The sequence below is a fragment of the Pyrgilauda ruficollis genome, unplaced genomic scaffold, assembly GCF_017590135.1.
Source record: "Pyrgilauda ruficollis isolate IOZ18807 unplaced genomic scaffold, ASM1759013v1 scaffold24, whole genome shotgun sequence".
Lineage (NCBI taxonomy): Eukaryota > Metazoa > Chordata > Aves > Passeriformes > Passeridae > Pyrgilauda > Pyrgilauda ruficollis.
The window spans coordinates 533,091-546,164 of record NW_024523648.1 but is presented as its reverse complement, the minus strand read 5'-3'; the positions used below and the strand labels follow the sequence as shown (position 1 = coordinate 546,164).

Below are 13,074 nucleotides of genomic sequence, written 5' to 3'. Positions count from 1 at the left end.
AAACAATGACATGTTTATCTTTAGACATCAGTGTTCTGCTTTCTGTTGTCAGTCTTATTCTAGGTAGAAATATGCAGGTTTAGGTGGGATCAGTTCTTCAGTGTTCTTAGAATTGCCTACTTCTGCTTTCCTTTGGGAGTCAACTTGCAACTTTGAACGAGGAAAATTGAAATGAAAGGTGCCCCAGCAGAAAGTGCCCTACTGTTATTGGGTATTTTACAATAAAACTAAACAAGTCAGAAGTGGAGAAGAAGATAAATATTGCAGTGAAGACAAAGGGAGATCCATATGCAAGCTTCCACTAGATCTGTGCTATCACTAGACTATAAATGTGCACTTCAATTGCATGAAACCAATGCTATGAGGTTTTAAAGAGCTGTTTTGTTTTTAGGTCACATTGGAATGCTTCAAGCTACTCAAATGACTCAAGAAGTTACAATCAGAGACTTGGAATCAGAAAAGTCTAGATTAAAGGAAAAATTGTCCCAGCTGGAAGAGGAAAGAAATTTATTACAAAGCAAAACACAGAGTCTGGATGAGCGACAAAGGCAGCAAATTCTGGCATTGGAGAAGGTTAAACAGCTTATTGGCTTTAGTTGAATAAAACCAAAAACACTAGGATTCTCAGAAAAGAAAATTATGCTTTGATTTTTGTTTGATATGACCAGACTAGGACCAGTATGTTTCAAGTACATCTCATGTAGCAACAAAGAATGACTAATGTAGAGTGTGAAGTGAGATTAAAGGGAAGTCAGATGAAATGCTTCTTTTTTAGAAGATTGTCCAATGCAGTCAGACCGCTTTGGACAATCTTCTAACAATTTCATTTGCTTTATGACCTTGTGTGTATATGCCTAGTATCTAAATTGTCTGAGGAAGGACAAATGTGAAATGATTAAAGAACGGTTTAAAAAGCCATTTGCTGAAAATGCATTGAACATGTTTGAAAATACTAAACAGAAATTCTCTATAGGCTTGATACCCGATCGTTGTTTTCCTAGATTAAATAGAGGAAAAATTAGGTTTTCAATAAGTATGTATTGTTTTGCATGCTTTTAAAATTACCTTTTGGTTACTGAATCACATAGTCAGTGCTTAGTGTTGGCTCAATTTGTTTTATATGGAAGTTAATTTTTTGCAATTTTATGTCATCAGTAATGTTTTTGTATATTTTTTATTCCTACTGTTCATATTTTTTTACCATTGAATAGATTTCTTTTCCTGTACTTTATAGAAAGTAAATGAAGCAAGGGAAACACAACGTGAATATTATGAGAAGGAGCTGGTAAAATTACAAGCAAGATTGGAGGGAGAGGCTGCACAGTTAAAAGAGGCTCATTCCAAGACCTTAGAAGAATTGGCATGGAAACACCATACTGCAATTGAGGCTGCACACAGTAATGCTAATAAGGATAAGAAGAAACTGCAGATGGTATATTCTTATTTTCTTAGTAACCAAACAAAAAGCAGCTGTTACAGTTTGCATCTTGTACTGCATGGTTTTGTTTTATGGCAAATTTAATTTGGAATCACCTGCAGCCCCCTGAAGAAACAGCTTAGCCTTTAGAAAAATAACAAATATCTTGGGGGGGGGAAAGTACTTGTAGTGTCATTTGTCTGCATACAGAAGATAAATTCTCCATTTATACAAATGTATTTTCAAGTATAATAGTTTTGTTTTCCTGGGACTTGTGACCCATATTCAGAAGGGTTGGTATATTAAGATCCATTGTTCTGAAGGAGATGAAAGATTATATTATTATAACATTTATTTAAAATTTTCAGTGACAGTTCAGAAGTACAGAAAGATATTTTATTAAGAGTGATATTTTATTAAGCTATTTGTGTACTCAGAAGATGAAAACAGCTGTTCTAAGCTTGCATCATAAAATTATGTACTGTACAGCAGCTCACTCTCCAGCAACTGTGCATTTACCTTTGACTGGAATCCTGAAACTGAAAGGCTTTTTTTGTTTCACAAATCTGGCCTTTTCTTTCTCAGGATGAGAGGCCCATTTTTTAATTATTATTTCCTAATCTGATTGTATGTGTATTATACACAAATTTTGCCTTGCACAGGAAATACAGGATTGAGTGTTTAATTTGAGGCGTTGTTATATTTCTTTGGATGTATTCACAGGAAACATACCAAGAGCCATGGTTGTAGTTAGTGATGTGCATCTCAGATTTGGATTGATTTTATAAATTTTTCTACTAGTATGTTGTTTCTTAGGTCAATTTTTAATAAATCCAAAATATTTCTTGTCATCCAGTAATTGAAGTAGCTCTCAGAGACATATATACATCTAATCTTTCAGGTTTACTTTCTTTAAAACTTTAAAGATGCCTGCTATTATGACAATGCCTCTTAGAGTTTCTATGTATATTTTTCTTTTATTTCAGTAAGATGTGGGGTTCTTTTTCTTTTGTTTTGTTTGTTACTATAAAATAGTGTGGAGAGTAAAACAAAAGGAGATCACAAACTTTTTTTCTTAAATCATTAAACTAGTTTGAATAGGGAACACCTCTCTCAGTGTGAGAAATAAGAAGTTATTTTAACCAGGAAAAACTAGCTATGAAGAGATGTTGGGATCACGATCTCAGTCAATCTTAATCCGATTTCACTGATGTTAAATCTAATCAGGTTTCACTGACTCCTCTGTCAAACATGTCTCACTAATGTGAGATCAAGTAGTCCAAGAAAGAAAACAGTCAAACTGAAATGTGGAGCAGAGTTGAATCTTGTATGAGGAAGAAGCGTGGTACCAGGAGCCTTGGGATAGAGAGCATGAGGATTCATTGGGATTGGAAGCCTGGGAAATGCATCTGGGGAACAGAAGAGAATTCAGCAGAATTGGAATGGGACTCAAAAAATAGCTGAAATATTTCTTTTTGCTTCAGTATTTCCATGTATAAAATGAGCTGTAAAAATGGCATCAGGAGGATTATGAAAATAGAGTTGCTAATAATTTTGCAGTACCACACAGCTGTACTGACAAGTATCATCAGAGAAATAATTGCTCTGTTATCAGAATGGGGTCTAAATAGCACCAGTGGGATTTTGCAGACAGCAGATTTCAGCATGAACAAGACAAATTGATCAAGTTTCACTGAGCAAGGAGCTTTTATCCCACCTGTTGTCTCATGTGGACCCAGTGAAGAAGGCAGGCACTTGTTGAGTTTTACCTTGTTTAGTAATGAGTTTGTGACAGTGTAACCCTCTGTTCTGTCACTGACCAACTGACCAACTTCTGCCTTGAATTTAAAGATCGTGCAAACAGTGTACACAGGAATCATTTATTACCTGCCACATACCCTAAAGCAGTGCTAGAGCTAACAAGCTGCTTAATGTGCTTTCCACCCCCCACAAAACACTTGAGGCATCTTTGGGTTTGGATGAGGAAGCCTTGGCCTCTGTTGCTTCTTGGAGTTGGCTGGGTTGACGCTATGTTGCTGTCTTGCAGCAGGAAACCTTGGGTTTCCTTAGACTTTGATATCTTTTAGTGACTGTTTTTCCTCTTTAATACTTTAGTTCTTTCTCCCTATTTCCCCTAATTTTACCAATAGTGTACTTTTTGTTTCAGGCTGGCTCTGGTCTTTGTATTTTCATGGCTGTTTCTGAGACAATATTGATTTTTCAGAAACCTGAGTCCAGATCTGCGCAGAGGTGCTGAATTGATACTTAGCCTTGAATTTCAGCTGAGCCCCTGGGAAAGAGTTAATAAAATAGCCTCTAGCTCCATAGAAAACCTTGAAGCCTTGTATGGTGTGACTCTGGAGCACCTTGCTTGGGAACCTTCATTTTCTTCACTAAAACTTCACAGTATTATGAGCTATATAGTATATTTCACTGAAATATGTAATAAAATTCTCAATTTTAATGTTTCCTTTAAAGTATTTTGTTAAAGAAATTGTTCTTCAGAAAATGTATTCTGAATATTAATAAGGCTGAAGTTTTAATTGATAATTTTTATAAATTTCTAATATTTGTTTGTATATATACACACAACATAGGCTCATATAGGAGGAATATAATTCATCCAGCAGTTATTTTGAGAATTTGGCTATTACACCGTAAAGGTTGATGAAAACAGGGGTGTTATTTGATTGTTTCCATATAGTTAAACTTGAAAACTAATTGTTGATCTCTTTTGGTTCTACATAATGTAGTAGATATATGGTGTGGGGCTTTTTTTTCATTAATTGTAACATTCTAAAAAACTTCACAGAGCTCTATATGGATTTTAAGATTTATTCTTTCCTGTGGGGATTATTTGTAGGAAATGGATGGGTAAAGGCTGAAAGACATGCAGATTTATCAGTATAATTTTATAGAAAATGAAAAAGTCTTCTTTAAACTCAGACTGAAAAACTGTGAAAGTAGATATATTTTTAAAGCTTTTGATAATTGAGAGGAAAGTCCTGTTGGTCTTTATTTTGTGATTTAAGGTTATTAAATTGTAAAATAAACTGAAAAATTACATTGTTGTAAAAGGAAATAAATATACATACTTTAACAGTTTAAGGAAAGGGTTGAGATCACAGGTATTTATGCCGGTTAGAATCATTTCCGTGTGGTACATCTGTACTTTGCAATGATTCTATGGCAACTACTTAATATTTCTTCCATCCTTCCTGTTTCTGAAGGAGTTGGAGCAGCAGTTTGAGAAGGAGAAACTGCATTTGGAGGATGATAAGAATCAGCTCCGACAGCAGCTGGAAAACATGAAGGAAGAGCTGACAACGAAGCTGACTTCTGCCAATCAGGAGGCAAGGACTGACTTGGTTGTTTCAGCTACCACGTCTCATCAATGGTGATCTGAGACTCCAGGACAGGTTTAGGTCTATGCTGTTGAGTGTTTAATGCCTTACTTCTGTTTAGAGTGGAGTATTCTTAAAACATGGCAAGTTAGTTGGCTGCTTCTGAGCAATGATGTTGTTGTCCTTTACAAAATTAACAAAGCAAGAGATACGTAAACAGATGATGTAAGCCACTCTTTATTTTTAATCATTTTTATCTTCTCATTAGGTATGCAGACCTCTACACAAATACATCAGGAGAGAGGGAAATTTAACTGCATGTAAACTCATATTTGGTTATGGTTAACATATCATAAATTCTGGTCAGTTTCCTGGCTTGCAAATCGTCTTTGTGTATTTTCATCAAAAGATGATATAAAATACTTTTAGTAAGACCCAAATAATTAGCTGTGTCACGATATATGCAATCAATGTTAAATGTATCATATCTCAAGACAGTTTTAATTTTTTTTAGTTGGAAATCACCACCTTTTCACAATACAGTATTTTGAAACTAGAAGTACATTCTACTGAAATCAAAAACATCAAACCATTTTCCTCTGAAACTTTTGCCTTGTTTCAAGAACATATTTAATCAGCTTTATTGTTCAGCAAGCCTTACGCATGATTTTAGTGTGTACTTTGAGAGACTGACATGAATTTAAGTATTATTTTGCAGCAACATTTTTCACTACTGCTTTCCATATGAACAACATTTGGAGAGAGCAGGTGTCTCATTCTGGTGACTTGCAAATTGCACAAATACTAAACTAGCTTAAGAAAAAAACCTGCATGTTTTTAATATACTAAATAGGGAAGTTTGCCCTTCCAAAAATATAAATTTTATTTGTTAATATGTTGTATATTACTGTATTAATATATTGATACATTACTATATTAATAACTTTATAATGTATTTCATTATTATATATTAAGGTATATATTCTGAAAATATGTTTTAACATATACTTTCAGAGTAGGACCTACCAGATAGATGGATATGCCAGAGATTATACACTACCAGAGTAGCTGGACCTCCTGCCTTTAGAGTTCAGCAGCTCTGCTGATCAGTCAGTTGTGAGCAGCTGTTTAAACAGGAGGGTTCTTCCTCCTTAGGGTTGCCAGTATCTTTGTTTCAGAGCTTAGAGAAGGTGCAAGTTTACGCTGCAGCTGCTCTTTCTCTTTTAGCAGTGTGCTTACCTGCATTCAAATTGATGAAAATATGATGTATTTGTTATGTATCTTAACAAAATCATACACAGCTTTATTTTTCAGTTCAAAATTACAGGAAGTTTAGTTATTTATTTTTAGATTTAACTTCTCTGTTATTTGTTAATTTCCATTGTTTCTGGATTAGATTGGAGTAGAGCACTGTTGTCATTCTGTCATCATCTGGCACTGCAGGCTTAAATTTAGCTATTCTTTATCAATGTCTCTTGGCTTCATGAGCAATAAACTTTCTGCTTCCTTGAAGGAAATAACTTGAAATGTTTTAAGAATGAGTTTCTATTATCCAACAGCTATTAAATTCAGGCTTGGAAAATTCATCACCATGAAAGTTAACCAAACAGAGGCAAAGCTGAGGAACAGAAGACTAAAATAGGGAACTAGGTCCAGTTGCTGTCCAGTAGTCAAGTTTATCTACAATCCTTTGCCAGGATAAATGTAATACCATGTATTTTGCATAGTGAAAGAATGAGAGAAAGCAAACAAGCAATTGGGGTTGGTCTGTAAATCCACTCCATGTAGTACAGAGTGTTTTATTTCATTACTGTGTTTATCTTGAGCACATGAAAGAAGTGCTTCAGTTGCAGCCACAGCTTGGCCTTAGATGTCTATTGGTAACTAACAGCAGTTTCTCAATGCCTTTACTGACCTAGAAAAAGCTTCCCTGTGATTTGTCTGACACATCAGTAGCTTAGCCCTTATATTGCCACTGTTGCTTCTTTTTATTTTGGTTTGCTTTAAGGTACAGAAGTCATTTAGCAGTAGGCTTGTATTCATTACTTTCTGTGGATTCTAGCTCAGTTCTAGCTTCCCTGCTGAGAAAGCTGCTTTTGAGCCCATGCTATCTTCTTTTCGACAAACTTTGTGATGGGAATTATCTTACCTAAAGGATGATTCAAGCCTCATTAGGCTTGCTTCTAGTACTAAGCTATTCAAGAGCAGTGTAATCTTGAATACTTGCCAGAGATTTTTTTGGGAGTCCAGGTTAAGTCCAAATGTGGCTTTCTCACACGTGTCTCAGGATGAGACTGGCTGTTCACTCTATAGATGTGTTTCCTTTCACTGTAGACCAGCCAATGCTTCTTAGAATGTTGATGTGTTTGTATCACTTGGCACAGTCACCTAAGGACTTGCTGTCTCCATGCAAGGGATTTCTGATGATGTTATTAAAGATAATTTTAAACAGCCTCCATCACTGCTTTGTCAGCATCAGAATATATCTTAAGCCCTTTGAGTGGCATTCCTGTCTGCTCGCATATCCTTTAGATCTACAGGACTGCTATTCATATGATGCTGCTATCAGATACATAGGCAGCAGTGCACTACCAGGATACCGATGCAGTTTGGGACAGTTTGTCTTGTAGGTAGCAGTGCTCTGTAGGGAGTTCCTGGTTGTTTGAATGACTCAAAGGAGCACAGAGACAAGTGCTCAAGGTTACAGGAGTTTTTTGCTGAGATCTCTCATGCCAAAGAAATTTTGGGTTCCTTTCTGAGAGGAAAGGAGGAGTTCCACTTTTTAAACACTTCACAGGTTGTTGACAGAGGGAGAGAGTTCTGGGAGAGAGAGGTGGTGTCTCTGTGTGTACTATAAACAGTATTTGTATGTAATTATTCTAACAAGCAGGAAGAGTGGTTACAATTCTTACCTGTCCATGCCTGTAAACCCAAAATTAGTCCATGCTTGTGACACTTGTCCCATTGTAAATGAATTTATCTCAACCTACAAAGGCAATAGCATAGACTATTGCTTCGGCAAAAAACTTCAAATTAACTGCTGTTCTTTGTTCCTCCCTGCCTCCCATTTTTCGGGTTTTTCAACCTACATATTTAAAAAGATTTTTCTTTCCTGTAGCTGGTGAACAATGTTCAGTCATTTTTATTTGAAGCAAAGAAGTGTAGTATCATCATTTTACAGGTGGGAAGCTGAAGCACAAACAGGCAGGAAAAAAAGAGTATTGTTAGATAGGAGTTAAGGAGATTATTACATTATATGTACAGTTGCTAGGTTGAGTTTTAAACAGGCTGGACAGTTAGCAATCTGAAAACAGAAACTTAAACCCTAGCACAAGTTAATTTATATATTAGATTAGAGTTTATGTATTTTGAAATATTTCTCATTAATTTGCTTAAAACATGCTTTCTCACAGTAAACCAAGAGGCATTTTCAGATCTTTTATGTTTCCTTGCAACTTGCATCAAACACATTGGATATATTTTTTTTTACTTGTAAAAATCCTTTAATTGAGTCTTTGCTTCCGTAATATTACAGGAATTTGTTTTTAAATACAGAATATTAAGTGATATTAAAGGAGAATAGGCAGTGTAACTAAAAAATTGTCTGGGTCAGAATTAGGAAACACTGAAAAACACCAGGATGGCTTGGCTGCCATTAGTAATAATTATGGAAATTAAGGGGTTTTTTTGTAATGTCACAGGTGTGTCGTCTGCAAGACCTAGTACGAAAAAGTGAGCAAGGCCTCGGGACTGCAGAAGGACACATCTCCAGTCTCCAAGAAGCTCAGGAAATACTCCAGAAAGAACTAGAATTAACTAGAGCAAGACTGCGAGAGACCACAGATTCACTGTATAGTGTGGAGGTAACCATGCTGTTGGAGAATAAATTGTGCAAAGCACAGTTAGGGTGATTTTTGTCTTGTTTTTAAAATTATTAGAAGTGTTATAGGGTACCCATGATAGAAGGAGCCTCATGTGGCTTCATTAAAGGAGAGATTTCGATTTTGAGCAGAAAATTTAAAAAATGGAAACTAGGATAGGTTGTTTTGGGGTTTGTTTTTTTAAATTTTTATTTTATTGGTTGGTTGTTTTGGGGTGGGTATTTTTTGTTTTCAGAACATTTTTAGTATTTAACAGTAGTGCTGCAAGCATATCTTTGTATGGTTAATGTAAATTGTAGCTGCCAAAATGTGTCCATACAAAATATGTTCAGGAATTTAACAGAATTTCATGAAAGGAAATGAGTTAACACTTGCAATTCCAGACAGTTCATGCAAAACAAGGTCCTGAGCTTACTAGCTCTGAAATTCACAGAAATCTTTTTCATGAGTATTTGAATACATATATGCCATGTTTTCCTTGGAAAATAGACACAGTCTTCCTTTTAGGCTCGAATTTGGAATTTCAGTAAAGAATTGAGAATAATTTTTAGATATATGCTAGGATATCTTTAAGGATAGCAGACTGTCACCTTGAAAATGTGACCACTTTCTACCATTAAGCAATTAATTTGCCTAGGCACAAATGTATTGTCATTTTAATTGGCTTAGATGGAAGTAGAACTGTCAGTTAGTCTGTCAATAGCTTATTGACTGCAATACTGGGCAAACATTTCCTTTTTGTTTCCTCAGTAAAGAATGTACATTTACAAGATCGCAGAAGTATTTGACATAGAGCAGCAAATATTATAAAATTTTTTTTTCACTGAACATGTTTTCATGTTTTCTTAACAAAACCAGCCTGAAACAGCTTATAGGTATATTTTTTTTTTTTAATTTCTTTCAGCTACAGTCATTAGAGGTGCACAATATTATATTTCTATATTATACTTTCAATATTATATTACAATATTATACTTTCTCTGTATTTTTTGTAATGTCTCTAAATGTTATTATGAGCTAGTATTGCTCTCTTCACCTATTAAAACATTTAATTATTCATATATAGTAGGTTCCTTGCAATTAAATTTATCTTGACAGATTTTAAAATTTATCAAAATGCTGCAGAAAGTCTTATTTTAAAAATTAATAATTCAATTTAGGGGGCTATGTTTGCTTCATGAACAGAGCAAGCACTGCTGAACAACATTCATGTAAGTAGTATTTCTAGGTGGTACCTAATACTATTCTAGTATGGTAAAATTTCAGCAGAAATTGATGGGAATTTTAAAGGTGTTCTCTGTTTTCAGACTGTGAAACCTTGTTTCTAGCAGGCTTGTCCCATTGAGAGACAGAAAGGAACTTTGTATCACACACAGATAGCTCACACTTTGAAATTTAAATACTGGATATATGATGCTTTAAAAAATTTTACAAATAAAATTCGAAGCATCCTTTACAAAGGACCTAAGCCACCTGCTCTAATTGTGAAGTTAAGTCCTTCAGTGAATGGGACTTCTTGACCTTTTGAGGTTCTTTGCAACATAAATTATTTCATAATTCAACGTTAATGGTATTTGAAAATATTGCAGAATGACTTATTGGAAAATTGCTCTTGCTAGGAATACAGACTTCTGTTTCACAAATAAGAAGTATCAGGAGATGTATAAGCATTAATTGTGCATAACTAGGAATTTTACACTGAAGAAGTTGTAGTTGAAATTTATCAAACAATTGTAATTGATATTTTTATTATAAATACACTCAATGTTTGAAATAAGCTTTTGCTGCTGATCAGTCTCTATTGTAAAGTTTGTACTTGCAGGGAGAACTAGATCAGGAGAGACAACAGCACGAGGCAATGATTGCTGCCATGAGAGAGGAGGAAAAGTTCAAAGTTGACAGAATGGCACGTGACTTGGAAATAAAATGGACAGAAAATCTTCGGCAAGTATTATTTTTTTATTCTTTAATGATAAATGAGCTTTGTATTATATGCAAATGTACTGTCAAATGAAATGTAAACCAAAGGTTTCTGTTATTTCAGATTTTCCAATTATTACTGAGAATGTAATTCTTTCATACCTCTTGCACATGGTCCCACTGCATTTTAGTTATTTGTCCTTTGTTTTTAGACAGGAATGTAATAAGCTTCGTGAAGAGCTGAGGCTGCAGCATGAAGAGGACAAGAAGGCAGCCATGACTCAGTTGTTGCAGCTGAAAGAACGTGAAAAAAATGCAGCAAGAGATGGATGGCAAAAAAAGGTTGAGGATCTTTTAGACCAGGTAACTATGGTGTCTTTGAGAATTGGAAAACCATTACAATTTAATTGATGGTGTCTTGTTACTAAGTAAATGAAATCAATTGTGATATCTGGCTTTTAAATGAAATTTGTTAGCATAGGTCTTTATAACCTAATCATAATTAAATATTTTAATAATATTTGGATATAATTTTAATTATATGAATGTTGTTCTTTACATTAAATGTGAAGAAAACTTTCTACAGTTTTGAGGGGAGTAGGGAGAGGATGTTGACAGTCTCACTTCTTCACTACAAGATTGTTTTGATTGTTGTACTGTAAATATCTACCCATGCTAATTGTTTGGACTTAAAGGTATCCCCTACCTTTACAAAAGTAGTAATCCTCTTTGTGTGCGTGAATAACTGTACAAGTCCCTGAGAAGTCAAAATGTTTCTCAGTTTCTATGACACATTTATTACAGCTATATCTTAAGTGATTTTGGCCATTGTTTTGGGATAATTTTGTGTAAATACTGAGGTTTTTTAATGGTAGCTCTTATTTATAATCTCAGTTATGTTAGATAATTCAAAGAAAATACTTGCTTTCTACTTTTTCCAAACCATAAATTCTATACAACTGGTTTTATTGGCTTCAGTTTGAAGAGGTAGCTGATAATGAACAAACATACTTTAAATTAAGAGTAACAGATTTTGGAAATCATCAAATGACTGTGATTCCGGGTTATTGCGGGATGGCTTTTAATTTGCTGTCTAATTTGGGAAGTCTAATAACTGAACACACATTTGATTATACGGCCTTTCACAGGAGCACGTCACAATATATTTTGCTGATGAGGGCATTTAAGCTTGTCAAGTCTTGTGGTTTAGGCTCATAAAAGCTGGAGGTTTTCAAAGTTCTTGGTCTGTTACTTTTTACAACAGGAGCATAAAGAGAATTTGACTCATTTGATTCTAAGTTTCACATTACCCAAGTTTAATTTACTTTCTTTAGTTCTAGATGTAAATAGCATTTTGTCTTGAAAGGGATATATCTAACTTTCCATAATTCTAGCATACTTTTATATCTGTCTTTCAAAAATACCATGTTAAATCTAACCTACAGTTTTGGAATGGAAAATTACCGTGTTACAAATTAACTTCTTTCTGTCTGTGCAAGAAATTTTGGACTCAGAAAGCTATCTGTAGTAAGGAGAATTTACTAGAGAATTTTCAGACACAGGAAAAGGTCTCCATATGCAAAATGGTACTGAATCTGTATTTTATCCATTACAGCTGGAAGAGAGAATTCCAGACCATAGCATAAGAGATGAATAACTTAACTCTTGGAGAAATGTATTTTTAGTAAGTTCCTCCTGACTTCAGTGCACAAAAGATAGTCTCTGAGAGTTGTAGTGACCTGGATCACAGAATCACAGACTTGCTTAGGCTGGAAGAGGTCCCAGGAAGCTGCTCAAATCAGTCAGCACTGAATTAGAACCAGGTTGCTTAGGGCTCTGTCCAGTCAGCTCTTGAATAACCTCTAAGGATGCAGATTTCACAGCATCTCTGAATAATCTCATTTATTGTTTAATCATCCCTATAGTGAGCTTTTTCTTTCTATTTAGTCAGAACTGTATCTGTTTCAGTTTGATGGTAGACTCTCATTGTTCTGCTGTACACCTTTGTAACAAGACTGGGTCCAATTTCTCTGTAGTCACCTCCTAGGTACTGGAAAAGTATTAAGGCCCACAAAGCCATTTCTTCTTTAGCCTGAGCAAACAGAGTTACCTCAGAAGGATATCTGTTCCAGTCCCAGCCTTCTTGGTGGTAGCTCTCTGCTGAATATGAACAAGTTTCTTGTACAACATGTGTCTTGTACCAAAGCTGAATGAGCTGGAGGAGGAGACAGAATATGCTCTCCAAGTGATGTGCAGTAAGGGCCAAGTCGAAGGCACTGATCCCTTCACTCAAACTACTGCTTGCTGCTACAGCCCGGTGTGCTGCTGGCACTCAGTGCTGCCACACCACACTGCTGGTTCATGTTTAGCCTACTGTCAACGAGGTTGTGCAAAGCAGATCTGTAATTCATTATGGACCAGAGTATTGGTCCTTCCTGTGTCAGGTACCTTGCATTTGTCTTTGCTGAGTTTTGTGTGGTTCCTGTCAGCCTGTACTTACAACATAGATGAA

The 13,074-nt window shown here is 35.2% G+C and overlaps 1 protein-coding gene across 10 annotated transcripts in view; it reads left to right on the top strand.

Annotated features, from left to right (window-relative positions):
- FAM184A (family with sequence similarity 184 member A) overlaps nt 1-13,074 on the top strand; it is a 72,290-nt gene that overhangs the window by 31,289 nt on the left and 27,927 nt on the right. For all 10 annotated transcript variants that reach the window (XR_005955359.1, XM_041470071.1, XM_041470069.1 and 7 more), the window contains exons 4-9: nt 392-573; nt 1,235-1,432; nt 4,648-4,770; nt 8,463-8,624; nt 10,465-10,586; nt 10,775-10,925. Coding sequence is in view for 9 of the 10 variants with exons in the window: in XM_041470071.1 (XP_041326005.1) it covers nt 392-573; nt 1,235-1,432; nt 4,648-4,770; nt 8,463-8,624; nt 10,465-10,586; nt 10,775-10,925 (938 nt within the window). In the remaining variant the exon portion in view is untranslated. The remainder of the gene's footprint in view (nt 1-391; nt 574-1,234; nt 1,433-4,647; nt 4,771-8,462; nt 8,625-10,464; nt 10,587-10,774; nt 10,926-13,074) is intronic.